Consider the following 23,235-nt stretch of genomic DNA (forward strand, 5'->3'; position numbering starts at 1 on the left):
ATCCATTACAAAGGGACAAGTAAATAAACCGACTGTTGAACAAAAACAGACTCCATTAGAAGAAAAACTATTAAAATCCTCATCAAAGATCACAATTTCAACTAATATTACTAAAAACGAACCAACAAAAGAAACAAGTCCTGCAACGAAGGTTGAAAAACCATCTGTTGATGAAACAAATCCCAATAAAACTATTTCCACAAGTCCAACAGCACCTAAAACTCCCACAAACGTAACAGCACCTACAGTTCCCACTAGTGTAACAGCACCTAAAACTCCCACTAGCGCAATAGCACCTACAATTTCCACTAGTGTAACAGCACCTAAAACTCCCACTAGTGCAACAGCACCTACAATTCCCACTAGTGTAACAGCACCTAAAACTCCCACTAGTGCAACAGCACCTACAATGCCCACTAGTGTAACAGCACCTAAAACTCCCACTAGTGCAACAGCACCTACAATGCCCACTAGTGTAACAGCACCTAAAACTCCCACTAGTGCAACAGCACCTACAATGCCCACTAGTGTAACAGCACCTAAAACTCCCACTAGTGCAACAGCACCTACAATGCCCACTAGTGTAACAGCACCTAAAACTCCCACTAGTGCAACAGCACCTACAATGCCCACTAGTGTAACACCACCTAAAACTCCCACTAGTGCAACATCCCCTAAAATTCTAAACAATTCTAATGAAAAATTCACTGAAGACATTGCCAAACTGAAAATTGATGACAAAAAGAAAGAACCAGTATCTACAACACCAGCAAGCCTTCAGCCTAAACCTGCACCAAAAGAAAATCGCCAACCATCGCCTTCCAAGGAATCAGCACAAGACAGCCCTAAGTCAAGTTCTCCATCAAAGATGGCCATTTCTAACCCTCTCAATATCCCAATAATTTCCTCAGGCAGAACTTTCCAAAGAGGAGTAACTAAGAGCAACTCTCCTGACTCGCGAAATATACTAGAAAGACAACTATCAACCACAACAGAAATTCCTTCTAAGAGTCAAAGCACAGCAGAAAGTATAAGTGCACAGAATGATAAAATTATACAGAAAATATCAGAACTCACTGCAACGGCAACCACCAATACAATAGCACCAAGTAGCTCCAAGGTCCGCCAATTTGAGGTACAGACACAGAAGAATGAAACACATAGAACACAGAATAACCGCACCAGTCAGGCATATACAGTGTGATGCAAGACTTACTACTTGAGGTCGAGCATATAGTTGACACCCTGTATGAGAGCGAGGATGACGGGTTGCCAGGCAACCAACCATCGGAGCCAGTCGAGTAACTGGCCGTAGAAAACGTGGGGCTTTTCCCACAGGTTGACGAACATGAGCTTGAGATCCACCTGGAAGCAAGGATAAGCAGGAAAATATTTTAATCTTTAATTCAGAATATGTAATAAGTACATAACATACATACTTTGTAACTTCCAAGAGGAGATAAGTGGGATTACAATAATTTTCTAAATAGATAAAAATAGACATTATCAAGAAAAGTTCCACACAACTGTTCCAGATAGTAGCGGATAAAGTCAAAGAAGTATTTTAATCTTTAATTCAGAATATGTAATAAGTACATAACATACATACTTTGTAACTTCTACTAAGAGGAGGTAAGTGGGATTACAATAATTTTCTAAATAGATAATAAAAATCTGGTGTGAACATCACACGACTTTCTATTACATTAAGTCGGACAGTTCTAAAAGTTTCACCATTCGATTCCGCGTGAAGTCAAAATAACCATGATGATTGTCCACATCCGAAACGGATAGGCACATTAGGCACCGAAAAAAAGAAGAATATAGTCCACATCTAGCCATATTTTTTAATTTTTGTATAGAATATTTGGACTGGCTGGGGGACTTTAAACAGGGAGAATACCAGCCTGAAATTTCCCTTGCTAAAAAAATAGCAAAGGTTGAGTGCAAAGGGCACCCACTCGTAAAAATTTTGTGGCCAAAACCAAATGTAGAGGAGATAAGTGGAATTACAATAATTTTCTAAATAGATAAAAATAGACATTATCAAGAAAAGTTCCACACAACTGTTCCAGATAGTAGCGGATAATCAAAATAACCATGATGATTGTCCACATCCGAAACGGATAGGCACATTAGGCACCGAAAAAAAAGAAGGGTATAGTCCACATCTAGCCATATTTTTTAATTTTTATATAAAATATTTGGTCTGGCTGGGGGACTTTAAACAGGGAGAATACCAGCCTGAAATTTCCCTTGCTAAAAAATAGCAAAGGTTGAGTGCAAAGGGCATCCCCTCGTAAAAATTTTGTGGCCAAAACCAAATGTAAAATAACAATATTGGGATGCTGGTACAAGGTAAAAGGTAACTGCTGCCTCTACTATACTTACCTTCTCCTTACAGTAGGGACAGATTTGTTTCTTTCCCACTATACACCAGCCTCGTATACAGAACTCGTGAAATCTGATAGCAAAGAGTTAAGATTAACATGAAGTTCCAAGTATGTACACAAAGAATTTCAATTTTTTCAAAAGAATTCCAAGTTTTGACTCTGCACATATTGAAGAAGTGAGTTCAAAGGTTTAGATTTACATGTAGGTACTGTTTGGTTGTTTACTTATTCTGCAATAAATAATCAGGCATTAGGCCTACTTTGTGTTGGTAAAACTGGTTGATTAGGTAACCGAATGGGTGCAAGGATCCAGATATCTTTCTGGTTCTCCTTCAAAAACTTGAACGCCTAAATTTTCCACGTGGATTTAGGACAAAGACATTATTGATCTTTAAGCTATTTATAGACCGGTAAGATCGATTGGTAGATTGGTACAAAGAAGAAAAAGAACAGAAATAAGGAGGAGAAGAAGAAGGAGGAGGAGAAGAAGAAGAAGAAGAAGGAGAAGAAGAAGAGGAAGAAGAAGAAATGGTCCCCTTCTCAGTATAGCAAACGTAAGGAAAAAATGACCCTAATCTCATTGTAAGTATTACATTTTATGAAGCACCTCCACCACACCGATGGAGGTGCAATTAATAATTTACATTTATGGCAAGGTAGGTACCTACTCTGTTGAGAAAATAATCATTAAAACTCCATATTTGGGGATTTCAGAAATGGGCCATGGCAAGCTATTTATAGATCGGTTAGATCGATTGGTAGATTGGTACAAAGAAGAAGAAAAAGAACAGAAATAAGGAGGAGGAGGAGAAGAAGAAGAAGGAGGAGGAGAAGAAGAAGAAGAAGATGAAGAAGAAGAAATGGTCCCCTTCTCAGTATAGCAAACCTGTGAGGAAAAAATGGCCCTAATCTCATTGTATAAGTATTACATTTTATGAAGCACCTCCACCACACCGATGGAGGTGCAATTAGTTTACATTTATGGCAAGGTAGGTAGGTACCTACTCTCTTGAGAAAATAATCATTAAAACTATTTGGGGATTTCAGAAATGGGCCATGGAATTTGAGATTGATAACCGACAGACCAACATAATCAATCATACCCACTGGTATTGTGAAATGCTTTTTCAGCGTACCTATACAACAAACACTAGGAAATTCTTGGGGCTCATCCAACCATATATTCGGGGTCTAACTTCGTTAACACTAGTTTTTAGTGCAGTTACAGATCCATCGGTCTTACTTCGTGATAGGTATCTTGTTTTTTGGTGCAGTTACAAAATCCATAAAGAAAAGTTACCTACCTACTCGACTTGTTTGGAAATTGACTTCAATCACTAATCGCTATTAAACAAATGAAGAGAAGAAGGTGAAGAAAAGTAGGTAAACTATTAAATAATCTGCTAGAGATCATCAACAGAGGTATCAGACTCATTAACCCAGAGCCAGAGTATTTGGTTATGAGATGCGTGTAATGTCTTGGGAAGACCAAATCAATTAGGTGTTCATGCATGAGATCATTATTTTAGATGGATCTTCGAGTGGCGGAGATAGAATAGAATAGACTAAAATAGAATAGAATAAAATAGAATAGAATAAAATGGTCAGACAGAATAGAATTGAACCTTGTTTATTCTGCTAGCACAGGACTGAAATGTCCTTCAATTCAAAAGTCTAATAATCTGGGATCTAGGTACATAGGTTTTATAGTACCTACAATGGCACATACACAAGGCTTCATTTGGGATTTTAGCAAAGATTTTGAAGGGACACTATTACAATCAGTTGACGTAAACTCTTTTTTTACTGATTCGCCCATCTTCAAATCCCAACAAACTTTCCCTATTCCTCCACCTCCTTCTGCTGTCCTTTCATCAGAGAGTATTATTATTTTTTCAAATACGAGATTTTCAATTGTTAGCCGATCAAAATTACCAACAATTATATGCTATCGAGGCCTTTTGCAGACTTGTAAAACCTGGCTGCAACTCTTGTCAAACTTTTCAAATCCTTTTTTGCAAAACACAACATATTGCCCCTCATTCAAAACCCTCAAAAAATTAAGGCCTTTTGCATACTAGTAGAACCTGTATGTCTGCAACGTTCGTAAAACTTTTGCCTTTATTTCCTTCTTTCCTTTTTTAACCACTTTACATATATTGCAAAATATAAAGACTGCCCTCAAAACCCTCAAAGAATCCGTCACTGATGAAATGTAAACAGTCCCCAGAGACAGTAATGACATCCCCGATGTGTTCCCAACAACCATTGAGATGAAGATGCATCAAAGTGTAACTGTTAACCTGCATTACATAAAGATGCAGTAGGTCTTGCAGGTCATTATATCATTGTCCATCGTGTCCATAGCATTACAGTACCATCTAATCAAGCAAAACTCGCCGCTAATGATAATGACTATGTAGGGATCAGAACAGTGTAGGTAGTACCTACATATGTAAGAATCAGGAGAAAGATTTTGATGAAAGGATACTTGATGTATCGTTCACAAATGAGACTTGATATCACTTCAAATTCAATCTTCTCGCACATATGTACCTACATCTACGAGCATTTCGTGACACTTCGTCATTTGCAAAAAGGATTTGACGACCAGTAGTTGGATTGCAAGAGAGATCAGACATCACATAGTTGGACATCTAGAGGACATACATTTGTATTATCAATAAAACTATAAAGGTACCTCTAGAGATTTCTATATTTGATACATCAGAGACTTTCTCATGATATTTTCAACTTTTGAAGCATTCTCTATCCAACCCAAAGTTCTGTGGGGTGAAAAATTATTGTCAACCCGATATCATTTTGACAGTAAGGGTTAAATTTCAAACCTAGATTTTGAGAACCACCCAAATGTCCACTTTGTTAGTGAGTCAGATAGATCCTTTTCAGGATCCATCCTTTTTAGGTAGGAGTGATAGCAGTGAGAAAATTCGTATGAAGGTCTAAACTTTATAAAATCTAAACTTTATAAGTATGTACTTAAATGGTTTATTTGGGACTTGGGTACTCCTCAAAAGCTCAGTCTAGGTCGTCAAGTAAGTTGTCAAAGTTCAAGGAAATCATCCTTGACAAAATGTACGTCTATTTGAGTTCTAGTGGCGATCCTGTATCATAGAGAAGCACTTACCTATTATATCAAACAGTCACTCTATCACATCCTCATTTCTAATGATCACTGTTGAGTCTACGCTCGTCGTTCTCGTTCATTGATAAATTGGATCAATATTAATGAGACATATCAAATTTTGGGTTTTGCAATGAATTAGTCAATTTTCAGCGAAAATCTTATCCAAATTAATATCGGTAGGGGTAAAGTTCATTAGTATTGTACCATCATAAACCATAAAACATTTTATTATTAACCCTTTCATGGTCTTGTGGGACCATAGGGTGAGGTCGAATTATGTCGAACGAGCTCGGGTTTCTAGCTTGTTTATGATGTGAGGAAGAGAGATTGCACCTCACGCTGATGGTAGTCAAGCTTCTTGACCCAAATAAGAATCAAATTAATAGTAAATACTGTTGGTAGGTATTACCTATGATTACTTGTGTTGAGACAAGGGACGAAAGCTGGACCATAGTTAAATGCGAAACAAGATCTCTTACAGGAGATAAAGTTATCAAAAAATATTCTACAAACATCACAACTCATTTGTTTACTTGGAAAAATGTAGGAAATACTGTCCCGGATTAAGCGGGGCATGGCGAAAAATCAACCACAAATTATTTAGGTACACTCTGAAAAGCAAGAGATCTTTAACTCTAGACTCCAATCGAGTATATTAGGCTATTCCTCACACTCTCTTTTTGAGTTTCCCTATTCCTTTTCAACAAGATTGTCCCATACTCTTTGTCTAACATGACTAAATTAGAAGTACAAAAGAGTGCAGAAGAACAAACGCACACATTGACATAACTTTGACGTAACTTTAAGGCCGTCCGATTCGCGTCGGGTTAAACACACCACACAATGTGTGAGGATAGAGTGAAACAACTCATTTGTTTACTTGGAAAAATGTAGAAAATACTGTCCCGTATTAAGCGGAACATGGTGAAAAATCAATCACAAATTATTTGGGTACTGTACACTCTGAAAAGCGAGAGATCTTTAACTCTAGACTCCAATCGAGTATATTAGGCTATTCCTCACACTCTCTTTTTGAAATTCCCTATTCTTTTTCCACAAGATTGTCCCATACTCTTTGTCTAACATGACTAAATTAGAAGTACAAAAGAGTGCAGAAGAACAAACGCTCACATTGACATAACTTTGACGTAACTTTAAGGCCGTCCGATTCGCGTCGGGTTAAACACACCACACAATGTGTGAGGATAGAGTGAAAGTGGGAGATTCGAGTGAGTTGTATTTGAACATTACGTTGGGCAAAGTAAAAGTCAGTACGATTCTGTGATTCAAACAGTGATTGCAATTAGATCTTCTGATTCTTTGATAATAGAGCGATCGAAAACAGTTTGAAAATTAACGAACTCCACCAACGTGCGTCTGGTAAAATGAACACTGAAGTATCAGAATTGAGTGAAGAATACTAACAATGTTCATCTCTTTTTGAATTTCTTAATTTTATTTAAGGTTTTTTAATTTGATTTTGTGTCGTTAATTTCAATATTTTCAATCCATTATTATCAGTGTAGTACCTACTTGATTTGATTTGATTGATAAAGTTTACATTGCGTGTCGCTTTAAACAAAGAAAATCAAAGTATCCTCGTAGCTTAAAAGGTGAGTCTTTTCTCTGGACCCTAAATTCTTTGTTCTATATTTTCTTTTCTTTCCCTATTTGGTCTTTTCTTGTTTGAACGCCCTTCGAACAAAGACTTTCTCTATGAATACATTTATCAAATCTTTTTTCATCACTACATGCTGCCAGTAGTTATATACATGGTACACCACTACACCCTAATACCCATATGTAGGTATAGGTTTATTAGGTAGGTAGTTGCAAGTACGAGTAGATACATAGATGGAAATAATTTACTAATTATTGCAAAATCCTCAGATGTCTTTGGTAAATGATGGTGATCTTGCTTACCATCTAAATTAATAATGTGTCTTAACTGCACAGATTAGCAAAAGCTTCTCTGATGGCTAAAACTTCGTAAAAGGCATTCAACGTTTAGATGCTCTCTTTCACACTCCTGACTTGCATTTATTAGATTACATCACACACCAATACCAGAAATTCTTTCAAGAAGCCATCTACTCCATGCTAGCTATAATATTAGCTAGCTATTCACTGACGTATAGTTTTAAAACCACGTGGTATAGAATCATGGATATGTGAGGTTTGAGAGATACAGGCAATTTTTATAGCTAGGTACAGTCATTCATATGTCATAAAAAATGACGTTTTTATTTTGGGTCACACTCAAAAAATGTGTCATTAAAATCCCAGAAAATGGGGTTGGTAGGTCCCACAGTTTGGCATAGAGGTACTATCCTTATTAGATAATTATGAGCAGGTAGGTAGGTTACTAGACCTGGCATAGGAATCAATCGACCCAGAGGTTCATCAATCACAAGCACAAGTCAGGTGTATCAACCAAACAATAAAATATTTAATTTGCCGAGTGTATTTTTTATTTCTTTCTATGTGTGAAAGTGAAATGTGGGGACTCGTTTTGTGTGACTAGTCTCTATGTCAGGAATCAGGATAAAAGCTAAAATTCACCCCCACCTAGGCTTACCAGACGTCCGCTTTTCGGCGGACATGTCCTCCTTTTTATACGTGTGTCCTCCGTCCGCCCGCCTTTTTAAAATATAGCAAAATATCCGTTTCGGCCTCAAAAACCTAATGTACGTAATGTATCGTTTTCCCACCCAACAGCCTACGCCCTAGGCCCATAGGCAATGGATCATACCACAAATTATAGTTAACTGTTGTAGCTAGAATAGACACTTTTCAGTCTCATCAAGGTATACTACGAGTATATTACATTATAATCATTACATATATCTAGATCTCTATCAGTTTAAACGGTGCGATAAATTAACACGATCGATAGTTTAGATTCACCCCCATCTAGGCTTACCAGACGTCCGCTTTTCGGCGGACATGTCCTCCTTTTTTTATACGTGTGTCCTCCGTCCGCCCGCCTTTTTAAAATATAGCAAAATGTCCGCCTTTTTTAAGTTTCGGCCTCAAAAACCTAATGTACGTAATGTATCGTTTTTCCACCCAACAGCCTACGTCCTAGGCCCATAGGCAATGGATCATACTCATACCACAAATTATAGTTAATTGTTGTAGCTAGAATAGACACTTTTCAGTCTCATCAAGGTAGGTATTAGTATTATACTACGAGTATATTTCATTATAATCATTACATATATCTAGCTCTCTATCAGTTTAAACGGTGCGATAAATTAACACGATCGATAGTTTAGATAATCTTGATATGGCTTCTTTCATTCAAGTGATCTTGGATATGCCCTGTCCATTTCCATTCATAACATTAGTTTATACTCATAGGTAAACATAATGATTACTTACACCTACGTACAAATTGAAGGTTTTGTCATTACATAAAGCTGAAATGGCCCTCGAAGTTTGACATTGATGACCCTCAGGTGGAATAGATGTTTGGACTTTAGCTTTTGTTGTAAGGTAGTGAATCCTTGAGCTTGTATTAGGTACATCCTCAAAGTAGATCATAATAATAGAATAGAATCTTTCGTAGTTAGATTTCGTAATCATTTGAAGTGACATTGATGATCCTCAGGTGGAAAAGATGTTTGGGCTTTAGCTTTTGTTGTAAGGTAGTGAATCCTTGAGCTTGTATTAGGTACATCCTCAAAGTAGATCATAATAATAGAATAGAATCTTTCTTCGTCTTTTTCTTTGCCTTTTCCCGTGTTCAGACGGGTTCGGCGTTTTTCGTCAGCCCTCAATCAACCCTAGGGTGATCGCTTTTGACATTTGGTTTCGGCTACACAATTTTTACGAGTGGATGCCCTTCGCACTCAACCTTTGCTATTTCGTTAGAAATGGAAATTTCAGGGAGGTATCCTCCCTGTTTAAAGTATATCAAAGGTAGGTATATCAAAGTAGATCATAATAATAGAATAGAATCTTTCTTCTTTTTTCTCTTTGCCTTTTCCCGTGTTCAGACGGGTTCGGCGTTTTTCGTCAGCCCTCAATCAACCCTAGGGTGATCGCTTTTTGCTGACATTTAGTTTCGGCTACAAAATTTTTACGAGTGGATGCCCTTCGCACTCAACCTTTGCTATTTCGTTAGAAATGGAAATTTCAGGGAGGTATCCTCCCTGTTTAAAGGAGAAAGAAATCCCGGACAATAATTTCGTAGGTACTCTTAATTTATTGTATTTGCGTACAAATGAAGAGAAGAAGGTGAAGAAAAGTAGGTAAACTATTAAATAATCTGCTAGAGATCATCATCAGAGGTATCAGACTCATTAACCCAAAATGAAGAGAAGAAGGTGAAGAAAAGTAGGTAAACTATTAAATAATCTGCTAGAGATCATCATCAGAGGTATCAGACTCATTAACCCAGAGCCAGAGTATTTGGTTATGAGATGCGTGTAATGTCTTGGGAGGACCAAATCAATTAGGTGTTCAGGCATGAGATCATTTAGATGGATCTTCGAGTGGCGGAGATAGAATAGAATAGAATAAAATAGAATAGAATAAAATGGTCAGACAGAATAGAATTGAACCTTGTTTATTCTGCTAGCACAGGACTGAAATGTAGATGGATCTTCGAGTGGCGGTGATAGAATAGAATAGAATAAAATGGTCAGACAGAATAGAATTGAACCTTGTTTATTCTGCTAGCACAGGACTGAAATGTCCTTCAATTCAAAAGTCTAATAATCTAGGTACATAGGTTTTATAGTACCTTCAATGGCATATACACAAGGCTTCATTTGGGATTTTAGCAAAGATTTTGAAGGGACACTATCACAATCAGTTGACGTAAACTCTTTTTTTACTGATTCGCCCATCTTCAAATCCCAACAAACTTTCCCCATTCCTCCACCTCCTTCTGCTGTTCTTTCATCAGAGAGTATTAATATTTTTTTCATATACGAGATTTTCATTTGTTAAAGCCGATCAAAATTACCAACAATTATATGCTATCGAGGCCTTTTGCAGACTTGTAAAACCTGGCTGCAACTCTTGTCAAACTTTTCAAATCCTTTTTTGCAAAACACAACATGTTGCCCCTCATTCAAAACCCTCAAAAAATTAAGGCCTTTTGCAAACTTGTGGAACCTGTATGTCTACACCTCTCGTCAAACTTTTGCCTTTATTTCCTTCTTTCCTTCTTTTAACCACTTTACATATATTGCAAAATATAAAGACTGCCCTCAAAACCCTCAAAGAATCAGTCACTGATGAAATGTAAACGGTCCCCAGAGACAGTAATGACATCCCCGATGTGTTCCCAACAACCATTGAGATGAAGATGCATCAAAGTGTAACTGTTAACCTGCATTTTTTAACCACTTTACATATATTGCAAAATATAAAGACTGCCCTCAAAACCCTCAAAGAATCCGTCACTGATGAAATGTAAACAGTCCCCAGAGACAGTAATGACATCCCCGATGTGTTCCCAACAACCATTGAGATGAAGATGCATCAAAGTGTAACTGTTAACCTGCATTACATAAAGATGCAGTAGGTCTTGCAGGTCATTATATCATTGTCCATCGTGTCCATAGCATTACAGTACAATCTAATCAAGCAAAACTCGCCGCTAATGACTATGTAGGGATCAGAACAGTGTAGGTAGTATGTAGGAATCAGGAGAAGGATTTTGATGAAAGGATACTTGATGTATCGTTCACAAATGAGACTTGATATCACTTCAAATTCAAACTTCTCGCACATACATGTACGAGCATTTCGTGACACTTCGTCATTTGCAAAAAGGATTTGACGACCAATAGTTGGATTGCAAGAGAGATTAAAGATCACATAGGTAGTTGGACATCTAGAGGACATACATTTGTATTATCAATAAAACTATAAAGGTATACCTCTAGAGATTTCTATATTTGATACATCAGAGACTTTCTCATGATGTTTTCAACTTTTGAGGCATTCTCTATCCAATCCAAAGTTCTGTGGGGTGAAAAATTATTGTCAACCCGATATCATTGTGACAGTAAGGGTTAATTAAATTTCAAACCTAGATTTTGAGGACCACCCAAATGTCCACTTTGTTTGTGAGTCAGATACATAGATCCTTTTCAGGATCCATCCTGAAAAACACACCTGTTTAATGTAAACTTATTAAGTTTTTTTTTCTTTTTAGACTTAGATAATTTTATTGAGCTCTATGTCATAAATTCAAGCGTACCTAATATGTGCCCTTCAGATCACATTAGTTGTTACCTCCTTGATGATTAACTGAGCCGTTTGAAAAAAAAAAAAAAGATGCAGTCCGTTATATTGATGCTGATGTACTTCAACGTAATTATAATGAACTCAAGCAGATCTATGCACCTTTTGATTGCATTTAAAATGCAATTAATAACTCTGACCTTGAAACAGCCTATGTAGGGATCAGAACAGTGTAGGTAGTATGTATTAGGAATCTGGAGAATGATTTTGATGAAAGGATACTTGATGTATCGTTCACAAATGAGACTTGATATCACTTCAAATTCAATCTTCTCGTACATATACGTACATGTGCGAGCATTTCGTGACACTTCGTCATTTGCAAAAAGGATTTGACGACCAATAGTTGGAGTGCAAGAGAGATCAAAGATCACATAGTTGGACATCTAGAGGACATACATTTGTATTATCAATAAAACTATAAAGGTACCTCTAGAGATTTCTATATTTCATACATGCCTTCAAACTGTAAAACATATGCACCATATTATGTATAAAAAGGTATGTGTATACAAATTACCTATTTAGGTGTGGTCATAAAACAGGTGTCTAACAGGTGCTTTATGTCCTTGGGTGCATACATCAGAGACTTTCTCATGATATTTTCAACTTTTGAAGCATTCTCTGTCCAACCCAAAGTTCTGTGGGGTGAAAAATTATTGTCAACCCGATATCATTGTGACAGTAAGGGTTAAATTTCAAACCTAGATTTTGAGGACCACCCAAATGTCCACTTTGTTAGTGAGTCAGATAGATCCTTTTCAGGATCCATCCTTTTTAGGTAGGAGTGATAGCAGTGAGAAAAGCAAGATTCAACCTTGATTGAAATCACGTTGAATTTTCCTTCCTTTGTTCAATGTTATGTTGAAGGAAATAACTTTGTAGATAATTGTAATAAGTGTAGGTATTTATTTTGACTCCTTCAAATCACATTGATTCCAAGGGCGAAGGGTATGTAGGTATTTACCCTTGACAAATGGAGTGTGCTGTACTGCCAGAGGACATGATACCTATTTGTGTTCTAGTCCACTTTATCCATTACAAGACTATATGATCTTTATGTTTGGATGAATATGATAAATAAATTACCAATCTATTTTGAGTTAATTAATATGTATTTACCCTTGACAAATGGAGTGTGCTGTACTGCCAGAGGACATGATACCTATGTGTTATAGTCCACTTTATCCATTACAAGACTATATGATCTTTATGTTTGGATGAATATGATAAATAAATTACCAATCTATTTTGAGTTAATTACTTGCTGGTTAAGCGGTATAGCTTTTAATACCTACCTTTGATACCTATGAGATTATTATGATGTTTGCATAATTATTTTTCTCTTCCTGATCCACCCTTTTTCCAACCTTTATGCTCTCTCACGTCAAAAGAGGGTTTGTCTATTAATTAGAGACATTTCTAAAGAAACTGAAGACAAAGAGAACCTATGCCATTTGAAACAAACTTATATTTTTCTCTTCCTGATCCACCCTTTTTCCAACCTTTATTCTCTCACATGTCAAAAGAGGGTTTGTCTATTATTTAGAGACATTAATTTCTAAAGAAACTGAAGACAAAGAGAACCTATGCCATTTGAAACAAACTTAGAACCTCATTTGACTAGTAATGTGAGTATATCATTAGCAGAATAGCTCTGCACTTTATGTACAATATACAGAGTGTTTCAAAAGTCCGGGGACCCCTGAATATTTTTTGAACGGCTAAAGATGGGAAGCTGAAATTTAGGGTAGTGATCATTTTTCTCTTCCTGATCCACCCTTTTTCCAACCTTTTCTCACACGTCAAAAGAGGGTTTGTCTATTAATTAGAGACATTTCTAAAGAAACTGAAGACAAAGAGAACCTATGCCATTTGAAACAAACTTAGAACTTCATTTGACTAGTTATGTGAGTATATCATTTTTTTTTCTTTTTTTTCCATTAGGCGCTTTAACAATGTTTTGTACATGTCGTTCGCGCCGTAGAGTATATCATTAGCAGAATAGCTCTGCATTTTATGTGCAGTATATTTACAATAATTATTGACATTACTAAACAAAGTTTAATCAAAAGAGTGTTCAGTAGGTAGGTACATAATTATGTATTTACTCCTACCTATTACCTACTCTGATCCAGAAGATTCCAGACAACTTATTGGACCCATGTAAGTAATGACATGCATAATCATGCCATAAAAAACCAAAAGAGTGTTCAGTAGGTAGTTACATAATTATGTATTTACTACTACCTATTACCTACTCTGATCCAGAAGATTCCAGACAACTTATTGGACCCATGTAAGTAATGACATGCATAATCATGCCATAAAAAAGAAGGAAAAAATAGCTAACTTTTGGCCAAAGATAGTATCTAAATTATTCCTGCCATCCTGTCTCACCAGGCTTTATAAATAAACAAGATCACAATTCCTACTTATGAGATATGTAGGAAATAAATTACCAAAATTCGAAATTGCCTCTCTATACCTACCGGTTGGGTGGACGAGCTCACTAAGTAAAAATCCGCCATTAAAACTTGAAAGAAGAATTTAGCTTAAATGAATAAAGGAATTTTAATTGTGTTAAAATGCAGGGATCCAGCCATTAAAACTTGAAAGAAGAATTTGGCTTAAATGAATAAAGGAATTTTAATTGTGTTAAAATGCAGAGATCCAGAGTCCACCGCGATCAACTGCACCACTGAGGTTGGTAGGTATTAGCTGAAATGAATAAAAATAAATAAAAACAAAACTTCTCACGTCCCTAAATACAGCGATGTAAGCTCAATTGCACTTGAAGATTACGTTTTGCCCGCGGCAATACTTTAACTTGAAACAAGAAATCCATCGAGTTGATTCTCTGGGCATGCCTTCAAACTGTAAAACATATGCACCATATGTATAAAAAGGTATGTGTATACAAATTACCTATTTAGGTGTGGTCATAAAACAGGTGTCTAACAGGTGCTTTATGTCCTTGGGTGGAAAATGCCAAGGCTCAACCTTGATTGAAACCACGTTGAATTTTCCTTCCTTTGTTCAATGTTATGTTGAAGGAAATTACTTTGTAGATAATTGTAATAAGTGTAGGTATTATAGGTTTATAGGCAGGTAACTTAAGTATCTACTTTTTTATTTATTAGAGTGTGCATTATCTACTTTTATAGGTAGCTATTATGATTGAAGGACAGCATGGATTTTTTATAAATAAATTAATTTCTTCTTTATTTTGACTCCTTCAAATCACATTGATTCCAAGGGCGAAGGGTATGTCTTTACCCTTGACAAATGGAGTGTGCTGTACTGCCAGAGGACATGATACCTATGTGTTCTAATCCACTTTATCCATTATAAGACTATATGATCTTTATGTTTGGATGAATATGATAAATAAATTACCAATCTATTTTGAGTTAATTACTTGCTGGTTAAACGGTAGCTTTTAATACCTACCTTTGACCAGAAGGTTGTTAGGAGATTATTATGGTGATTGCATAATAATTTTTCTCTTCCTGATCCACCCTTTTTCCAACCTTTATGCTCTCGCACGTCAAAAGAGGGTTTGTCTATTAATTAGAGACATTTCTAAAGAAACTGAAGACAAAGAGAACCTATGCGATTTGAAACAAACTTAGAACTTCATTTGACTAGTAATGTGAGTATACATTAGCAGAATAGCTCTGCATTTTATGTACAATATATTTACAATAATTATTGACATTATTAAACAAAGTTTAATCAAAAGAGTGTTCAGTAGGTAGGTACATAATTATGTATTTACTCGTACCTATTACCTACTCTGATCCAGAAGATTCCAGACAACTTATTGGACCCATGTAAGTAATGACATGCATAATCATGCCATAAAAAATAAGGAAAAAATAGCTAACTTTTGGCCAAAGATAGTAAATTATTCCTGCCATCCTGTCTCACCAGGCTTTATACCTAAATAAACAAGATCACAATTCCTACTTATGAGATATGTAGGAAATAAATGACCAAAATTCGAAGATGCCTCTCTATACCTACCGATTGGGTGGACGAGCTCAATAAGTAAAAATCCGCCATTAAAACTTGAAAGAAGAATTTAGCTTAAATGAATAAAGGAATTTTAATTGTGTTAAAATGCAGAGATCCAGAGTCCACCGCGATCAACTGCACCACTGAGGTTGGTAGCTGAAATGAATAAAAATAAATAAAAACAAAACTTCTCACGTCCCACAATACAGCGATGTAAGCTCAATTGCACTTGAAGATTACGTTTTGCCCGCGGCAATACTTTAACTTGAAACAAGAAATCCATCGAGTTGCAGCAAAGTTCCAGACTGATTCTCGGTTTATTTACCTAGGGAGAAAGTACTTTGCTATCTCCTTATGTACAATGTCAGACCTTGTGTTGAATCTTACGTAAGTGGTGACGAATACTCATTCAATATATCCGGTATGCAGGCTATATTCGTCATTTTTATGGAAGTTTGAGGAATATTGATCTTTATGATTTCTGATTTCTTTGGATGAGTCTTCATTGGTGAGGGGTAGACTTTGTTTTCTTTATTGATATATTGGGTACCTATTTCATTATTGGGATCCAGAGTCCACCGCGAACAACTGCACCACTGAGGTTGGTAGCTGAAATGAATAAAAATAAATAAAAACAAAACTTCTCACGTCCCTCAATACAGCGATGTAAGCTCAATTATTGCACTTGAAGATTACGTTTTGCCCGCGGCAATACTTTAACTTGAAACAAGAAATCCATCGAGTTGCAGCAAAGTTCCAGACTGATTCTCGGTTTATTTACCTAGGGAGAAAGTACTTTGCTATCTCCTTATGTACAATGTCAGACCTTGTGTTGAATCTTACGTAAGTGCCGATTACTCATTCAATATATCCGGTATGCAGGCTATGCTCGTCATTTGTATCGCTGGAAGTTTGAGGAATATTGATCTTTATGATTTCTGATTTCTTTAGATGAGTCTTCATCGGTGAGGGGTAGACTTTGTTTTCTTTATTGATATATTGGGTACCTATTTCATTATTGATAGGTATTGTTGGATTTAAAGAAGTTTTAAAGAGTATTACCTACATACCTACTCACTACCCTGACGTCACTTTTCTTGTAAATAATTGACTCGTAAAATTTATTTGACTTGGCTCATTATTGATATTGTTGGATTTAATGATTTAAAGAAATTTTAAAGAGTATTACCTACATACCTACTCACTACCCTGACGTCACTTTTCTTGTAAATAATTGACTCGTAAAATTTATTTGACTTGGTGATTTTGAAAAACTTCTGATCTTGATTAACTAATCTCATAATATACGTGGTGGATGTGTCAATATAACATTCACATTAGTGGATGTGCCAAAAACACTATACATTTCAGTACATATTGAAATTTCAATCCCATAGCTAAGGTATGCTCCGAATTATAGACGGAGTGTCTCCAAAAATGTCTCTCCGGTTCAGGAGCTACGGTGGTGGGATATGTGCCAGTATTAGGTAGGTAGTACCCACCGTAATATTTAGGTAGACCGGGTACCTATTTCATTATTGATATTGTTGGATTTAAAGAAGTTTTAAAGAGTATTACCTACATACCGACTCACTACCCTGACGTTACTTTTCTTGTAAATAATTGACTCGTAAAATTTATTTGACTTGGTGATTTTGAAAAACTTCTGATTTTGATTACCTAATCTCATAATATACGTGGTGGATGTGTCAATATAACATTCACATTAGTGGATGTGCCAAAAACACTATACGAGATTTCAGTATAATATATATTGAAATTTCAATCCCATAGCTAAGGTATGCTCCGAATTATAGACGGAGTGTCTCCAAAAATGTCCCTCCGGTTCAGGAGCTACGGTGGTGGGAGGTGGAGGTGGGATATGTGCCAGTATTAGGTAGGTAGTACCCACCGTAATATTTAGGTAGACCTACTAGGTGTGTTCCTAATAATGAATTACCATAAGTGGAAGTGTTGTAATAAAATGAGATGTTCTCTTACTCAAGCAGAGGGCTTGGTGTTCATTGTTCGAAATACATACATTACTGAGACACATTTATTATGTAGATTTGGATAAAGATACTAGCAATATTTAAATTCATACTTATAAATAGGTGTACCTAAGTATGAAGTTTGAAGAGCGTTGTAACCTTATAAATTCATACTTATAAATAGGTGTACCTAAGTATGAAGTTTGAAGAGCGTTGTAACCTACTTGGGTACCTGCAAAAGGGAGAACAGTTGAGATGAAAACGCAAAGAAGTTGAGATGAAATGGCGACGCGGCACTTTCAAATCTTGACGTTCGCGCGCCTCCCGGACGCTTGATTCTAAATAGTCAATTTAAATATCTACCAATTAGCCAATTACCCATTCGAAAGATTAACTGGTTCTAAGTATGTAGCTAAAACTGGACCGATTTTTGTTTTAGTTTGGTGAGTGGAAGATCTTGGAAGTTCATTGTCACTGAAACCCAATTTTATCAGTGAATCCGAAAATTTATAGGTACGAGTATTTTACAAAGAGATATCCAAAAATATTATGTAGGGATGTTCCTAGATTCCTAGATACATGATGAAATATTATGTAAGTAAGTAATATACAATTTACTTACATACATAAGAACAGGTACTTCAAATCTATTTATCTATCTATGCATGTTCAATATGGATATCGGTTACATTATTTCATTCGAAAGATTAATAATAAACTGGTTCTAAGTATGTAGCTAAAACTGGACCGATTTTTGTTTTAGTTTGGTGAGTGGAAGATCTTGGAAGTTCATTGTCACTGAAATTGAAAGTGGAATCCTTATATTTATTATTCTACGCTGATGCAACTTTTTTAACACCTTCAAGTCGAGAAGTGATGCAAAAATAGCCAGTCTAAAATTGATTACATTATTTCACTTATTTAGGTAGGTAGAGTGGTACAAAAGGGGTAGGAACCAAGGTACCCACTTGTAAATAGTTAAAATAAATATGAATAGCATTGTAACTATTAGTAAGTAAGTACCTATTAGCCCAATTTGTTCAACATACAAGACTACATAGCTACAGGGCCATATTTAGCTACAGAGCCCCCCTTGAGCTTCATTTTTTACAGTATGGAATATGCCCTGTCCATTTCCATTCATAACATTACTTCATACTCATAGGTAAACATAATGTTACTTACACCTACGTGCAAATAATTCAATTATTGAAGGTTTTGTCATTAGCTGAAATGGCCCTCGAAGTTTCAGGACCTAAAAAAAAAAAAATGACAAAGTGAAGGTTCTAGGGTATGCCCGGATCAACAACAGAAAAAACTAGCTTTCACCCATTGAAAAAAAAAAAAAAATGTGAATTAACATATTTTATTCTAATTTTCTGAATATTTTTAACGACCGGCAATAATAGTTTTACATATATTATGACATTTTTACGTCGATATCACTGCTAAAGCTAGTAGGTATAACAAACTCTCACATGTAAAAACAGCTAAATAGTGTGACTGCCAAATTTGATTTAATAGATAATACTTACTCATTATTTGCGACAGTAGTAGGTAAATTTAATTTAATACCTACCTATTACTTGCGCTTTTATTTTGGCAAAGTCATCCCCGGGTAATTGTAGTTTCTTATCACGAGGACTTTTTGGTTCCCGGATATTAACTGTTAATACTAAGCTAAATTTGATTTAAAATAGATAATACTTATTCATTATTTGCGACAGTAGTAGGTAAATTTAATTTAATACCTATTACTTGCGCTTTTATTTATTTTGGCAAAGTCATCCCCGGGTAATTGTAGTTTCTTATCACGAGGACTTTTTGGTTCCCGGATATTAACTGTTAATACTAAGCAACCAATCGGAGAATCTAATAATTATAGGATAGATTCTAATAACCACTTATAGAGAGGACCTCAATATGCTACTAGAAATCGATAAGTTCATATCTCTCACACTCCTGACTTGCATTTATTAGATTACATCACACACCAATACCAGAAATTCTTTCAAGAAACCATCTACTCCATGCTAGCTATAATATTAGCTAGCTATTCACTGACGTATAGTTTTAAAACCACGTGGTATAGAATTATGGATATGTGAGGTTTGAGAGATAGGTACAGGCAATTTTTATAGCTAGGTACAGTCATTCATATGTCATAGGTAGGTAGATGTTTCTTTCACCAATCAGCTATAGGGACTCGTTTTGTGTGACTAGTCTCTATGTCAGGAATCAGGATAAAAGCTAAAATTCACCCCCCACCTAGGCTTACCAGACGTTCCCTCCTTTTTATTCGTGTGTCCTCCGTCCGCCCGCCTTTTTAAAATATAGCAAAATTTCCGCCTTTTTTTAAGTTTCGGCCTCAAAAACCTAATGTACGTAATGTATCGTTTTCCCACCCAACAGCCTACACCCTAGGCCCATAGGCAATGGGTCATACCACAAATTAATTATAGTTAACTGTTGTAGCTAGAATAGACACTTTTCAGTCTCATCAAGGTATTATACTACGAGTATATTTCATTATAATCATTACATATATCTAGATCTCTATCAGTTTAAACGGTGCGATAAATTAACACGATCGATAGTTTAGATAATCTTGATATGGCTTCTTTCATTCAAGTGATCTTGGTTTAACGACTTGAATTATGCTCTTGAATGTCCAATGTCTAGAATTCTAGATGCACCAGTATGTTTACTATAGTATGCACCTAATGCAACATTATGCACCTAGCTCTTGACATTGTTCTATATTCTTGACAAGAGTACTAGGAGTTCTAAGAGTTATAGAATTTGAATCCGAATCAAAGTCATGAGATGTTAGATCACAGCCTTGGACCATGTATCCTGTATCTTGTTTACAATGATTCCTTGGCAAGCTTAGGAGTTCTAAGAGTTATAGAACTTGAATCCGAATCAAAGTCATGAGATGTTAGATCACAGCCTTGGACCATGTATCCTGTATCTTGTTTATAATGATTCCTTGGCAAGCTTGTTGTAAAATGACATGGACAAACTCTAGTGAATACCTAGATGCCTTTGTTACCTACCTCGGTGGTATAGTGGTCAAGGCGCTCGACTGGTAAACAGGAGGGCGTGGGTTCAGTCCCAACCGAGGTATGGAATTTTATCCTCAATATAATTTGAGAATATGACCACAATGATAGTAGTAGCCTACTGCTGGAGTAAAGGGACTTTACAGTCCTATGCGAGCAGTATAAATAAGCACTATTATTATTTGTTGGTTGAACAAGTTTGCTAACAAACCAAATGTTTACAAACAGAATTGCTAACAAGGGCAAATATTTTGGGGTAGAAAAATGGACCAACATCTACTAGGAGTTCTAAGAGTTATAGAACTTGAATCCGAATCAAAGTCATGAGATGTTAGATCACAGCCTTGGACCATGTATCCTGTATCTTGTTTACAATGATTCCTTGGCAAGCTTGTTGTAAAATGACATGGACAAACTCTAGTGAATACCTAGATGCCTTTGTTGGTTGAACAAGTTTGCTAACAAACCAAATGTTTACAAACAGAATTGCTAACAAGGGCAAACATTTTGGGGTAGAAAAATGGACCAACATACATTTCCTTAAACTTCCAGCTGTCACTAACTCACTACTCACTAGGAGTTAGGAGGTACATAACTTAATTTTCTAGGGACCTTCTCAAAGCTGTAACCTTGATTCACAATCAGGCTAGAGAGATTCAGAGTCGTGCCCCTTCAAAATGAATTAATTTAAAACAAAACATTCCAATCAGTCAATCAACTAGATTTCAGGGCCATAAGTGACCCAAATAAAAACACACACGGAACTTTGATATGGAACACATGATGTAACCAAATTATTTGTATGTTGTAATTCCATTTCAACCTTGTTGTTGAACTTGAAAACCAAAACATTGACCACGATGTGAGTGACCTAGCCTCTGGCCTGTTCATACATCTTTGTACGTAACTCCTAAACATTGGGCAGTACATGAAATATTGAGAGCACTGGGCAAGAACCTCTGTCTATATCTGCTCACATGATGAGAACGTTGAAGATCAACTTGAGAATTTGGTACGATGGTACGTATAGTTCAGAAGTCACGTCAATGGAAAATTGCTACAAAAAAGAGCTGTCACAGATGAACAGTGTTATTATAGGGTTAGGTTAAACACAAAAAGGAGCTTTCTTTTTCATAGTCGTGGCTTCTGAATAGTTAGGTACAAAGAATTTCAGTTGGATGATAAGCTGATAAGGTTCAATCAAAAGGCATACGAATATGAGTGATATTGAGTGATGTTTGTGTGATTTGAATACAAATGAGATACCCATACCTAGATGTGATGAAATAGTCATTTGCAAACATGAAAATTTCAAAAACCGATCACTGGATTTAAAGAGGTCTTAACACCTTTTGTTAGACCATGTATTTGTTGTTGATGACTTTTGATGAAACTACATATTTGGATTTCACAAGAATTATCCTGCAGGCTTCATCATTATTTTAAAGATGTCTTTCAGTCATACATTGATGATATTACAAATCACATTGAACTGCAGACGTGACTTTTGTTACAGCTTTAATATGGTACGTATAGTTCAGAAGTCACGTCAATGGAAAATTGCTACAAAAAAGAGCTGTCACAGATGAACAGTGTTATTATAGAGTTAGGTTAAACACAAATACGAGCTTTCTTTTTCATGGTCGTGTCTTCTGAATAGTTAGGTACAAAGAATTTCAGTTGGATGATAAGCTGATAAGGTTCAATCAAAAGGCATACGAATATGAGTGATATTGAGTGATGTTTGTGTGATTTGAATACAAATGAGATACCCATACCTAGATGTGATGAAATAGTCATTTGCAAACATGAAAATTTCAAAAACCGATCACTGGATTTAAAGAGGTCTTAACACCTTTTGTTAGACCATGTATTTGTTGTTGATGACTTTTGATGAAACTACATATTTGGATTTCACAAGAATTATCCTGCAGGCTTCATCATTATTTTAAAGATGTCTTTCAGTCATACATTGATGATATTACAAATCACATTGAACTGCAGACGTGACTTTTGTTACAGCTTTAATCACTTTGCAACAACCTTTAATCACATATGCTAGATCTAAATAATTACAGATTACAGCTCCAGTCGATTTCGCCATTTCTTTTTTCAATGGATTGGTGTCGTTGATTTTTTCATTGTGTTTCTTAAATCATACATCATTGCTCCCGGGCGGTACATATGCTAGATCTAAATAATTACAGATTACATCTCCAGTCAATTTCGCCATTTCTTTTTTCAATGGATTGGTGTCGTTGATTTTTTCATTGTGTTTCTTAAATCATACATCATTGCTCCCGGGCGGTACATGATCATCTCTCGGGGTATGAAGGTGGATTCCATCCAATATT

General features: G+C 35.9%; 1 protein-coding gene and 1 long non-coding RNA gene across 2 annotated transcripts; one reads left to right on the top strand and one right to left on the bottom strand.

Annotated features, from left to right (window-relative positions):
- Positions 1-4: 4 nt before the first annotated feature.
- Positions 5-1,155, top strand: LOC103517344 (extensin-like; the record flags this gene model as incomplete). Its single annotated transcript, XM_026829469.1, has 2 exons — positions 5-1,109; positions 1,142-1,155. Coding segments are annotated over 2 exons (1,119 nt in total), but the record flags the coding sequence as incomplete, so codon positions are not given.
- Positions 1,156-1,175: 20 nt separating this feature from the next.
- On the bottom strand, positions 1,176-22,968 carry LOC113470771. The gene is made up of 4 exons (XR_003393708.1): positions 22,958-22,968; positions 21,452-21,454; positions 2,392-2,464; positions 1,176-1,365 (listed from the first exon to the last, which is right to left on the bottom strand). It is a non-coding gene; the product is annotated as an uncharacterized LOC113470771 (long non-coding RNA).
- Between the last annotated feature and the right edge of the window lie 267 nt (positions 22,969-23,235).

Source organism: Diaphorina citri, unplaced genomic scaffold (genome assembly GCF_000475195.1).
Source record: "Diaphorina citri unplaced genomic scaffold, Diaci psyllid genome assembly version 1.1 scaffold1817, whole genome shotgun sequence".
NCBI lineage: Eukaryota > Metazoa > Arthropoda > Insecta > Hemiptera > Psyllidae > Diaphorina > Diaphorina citri.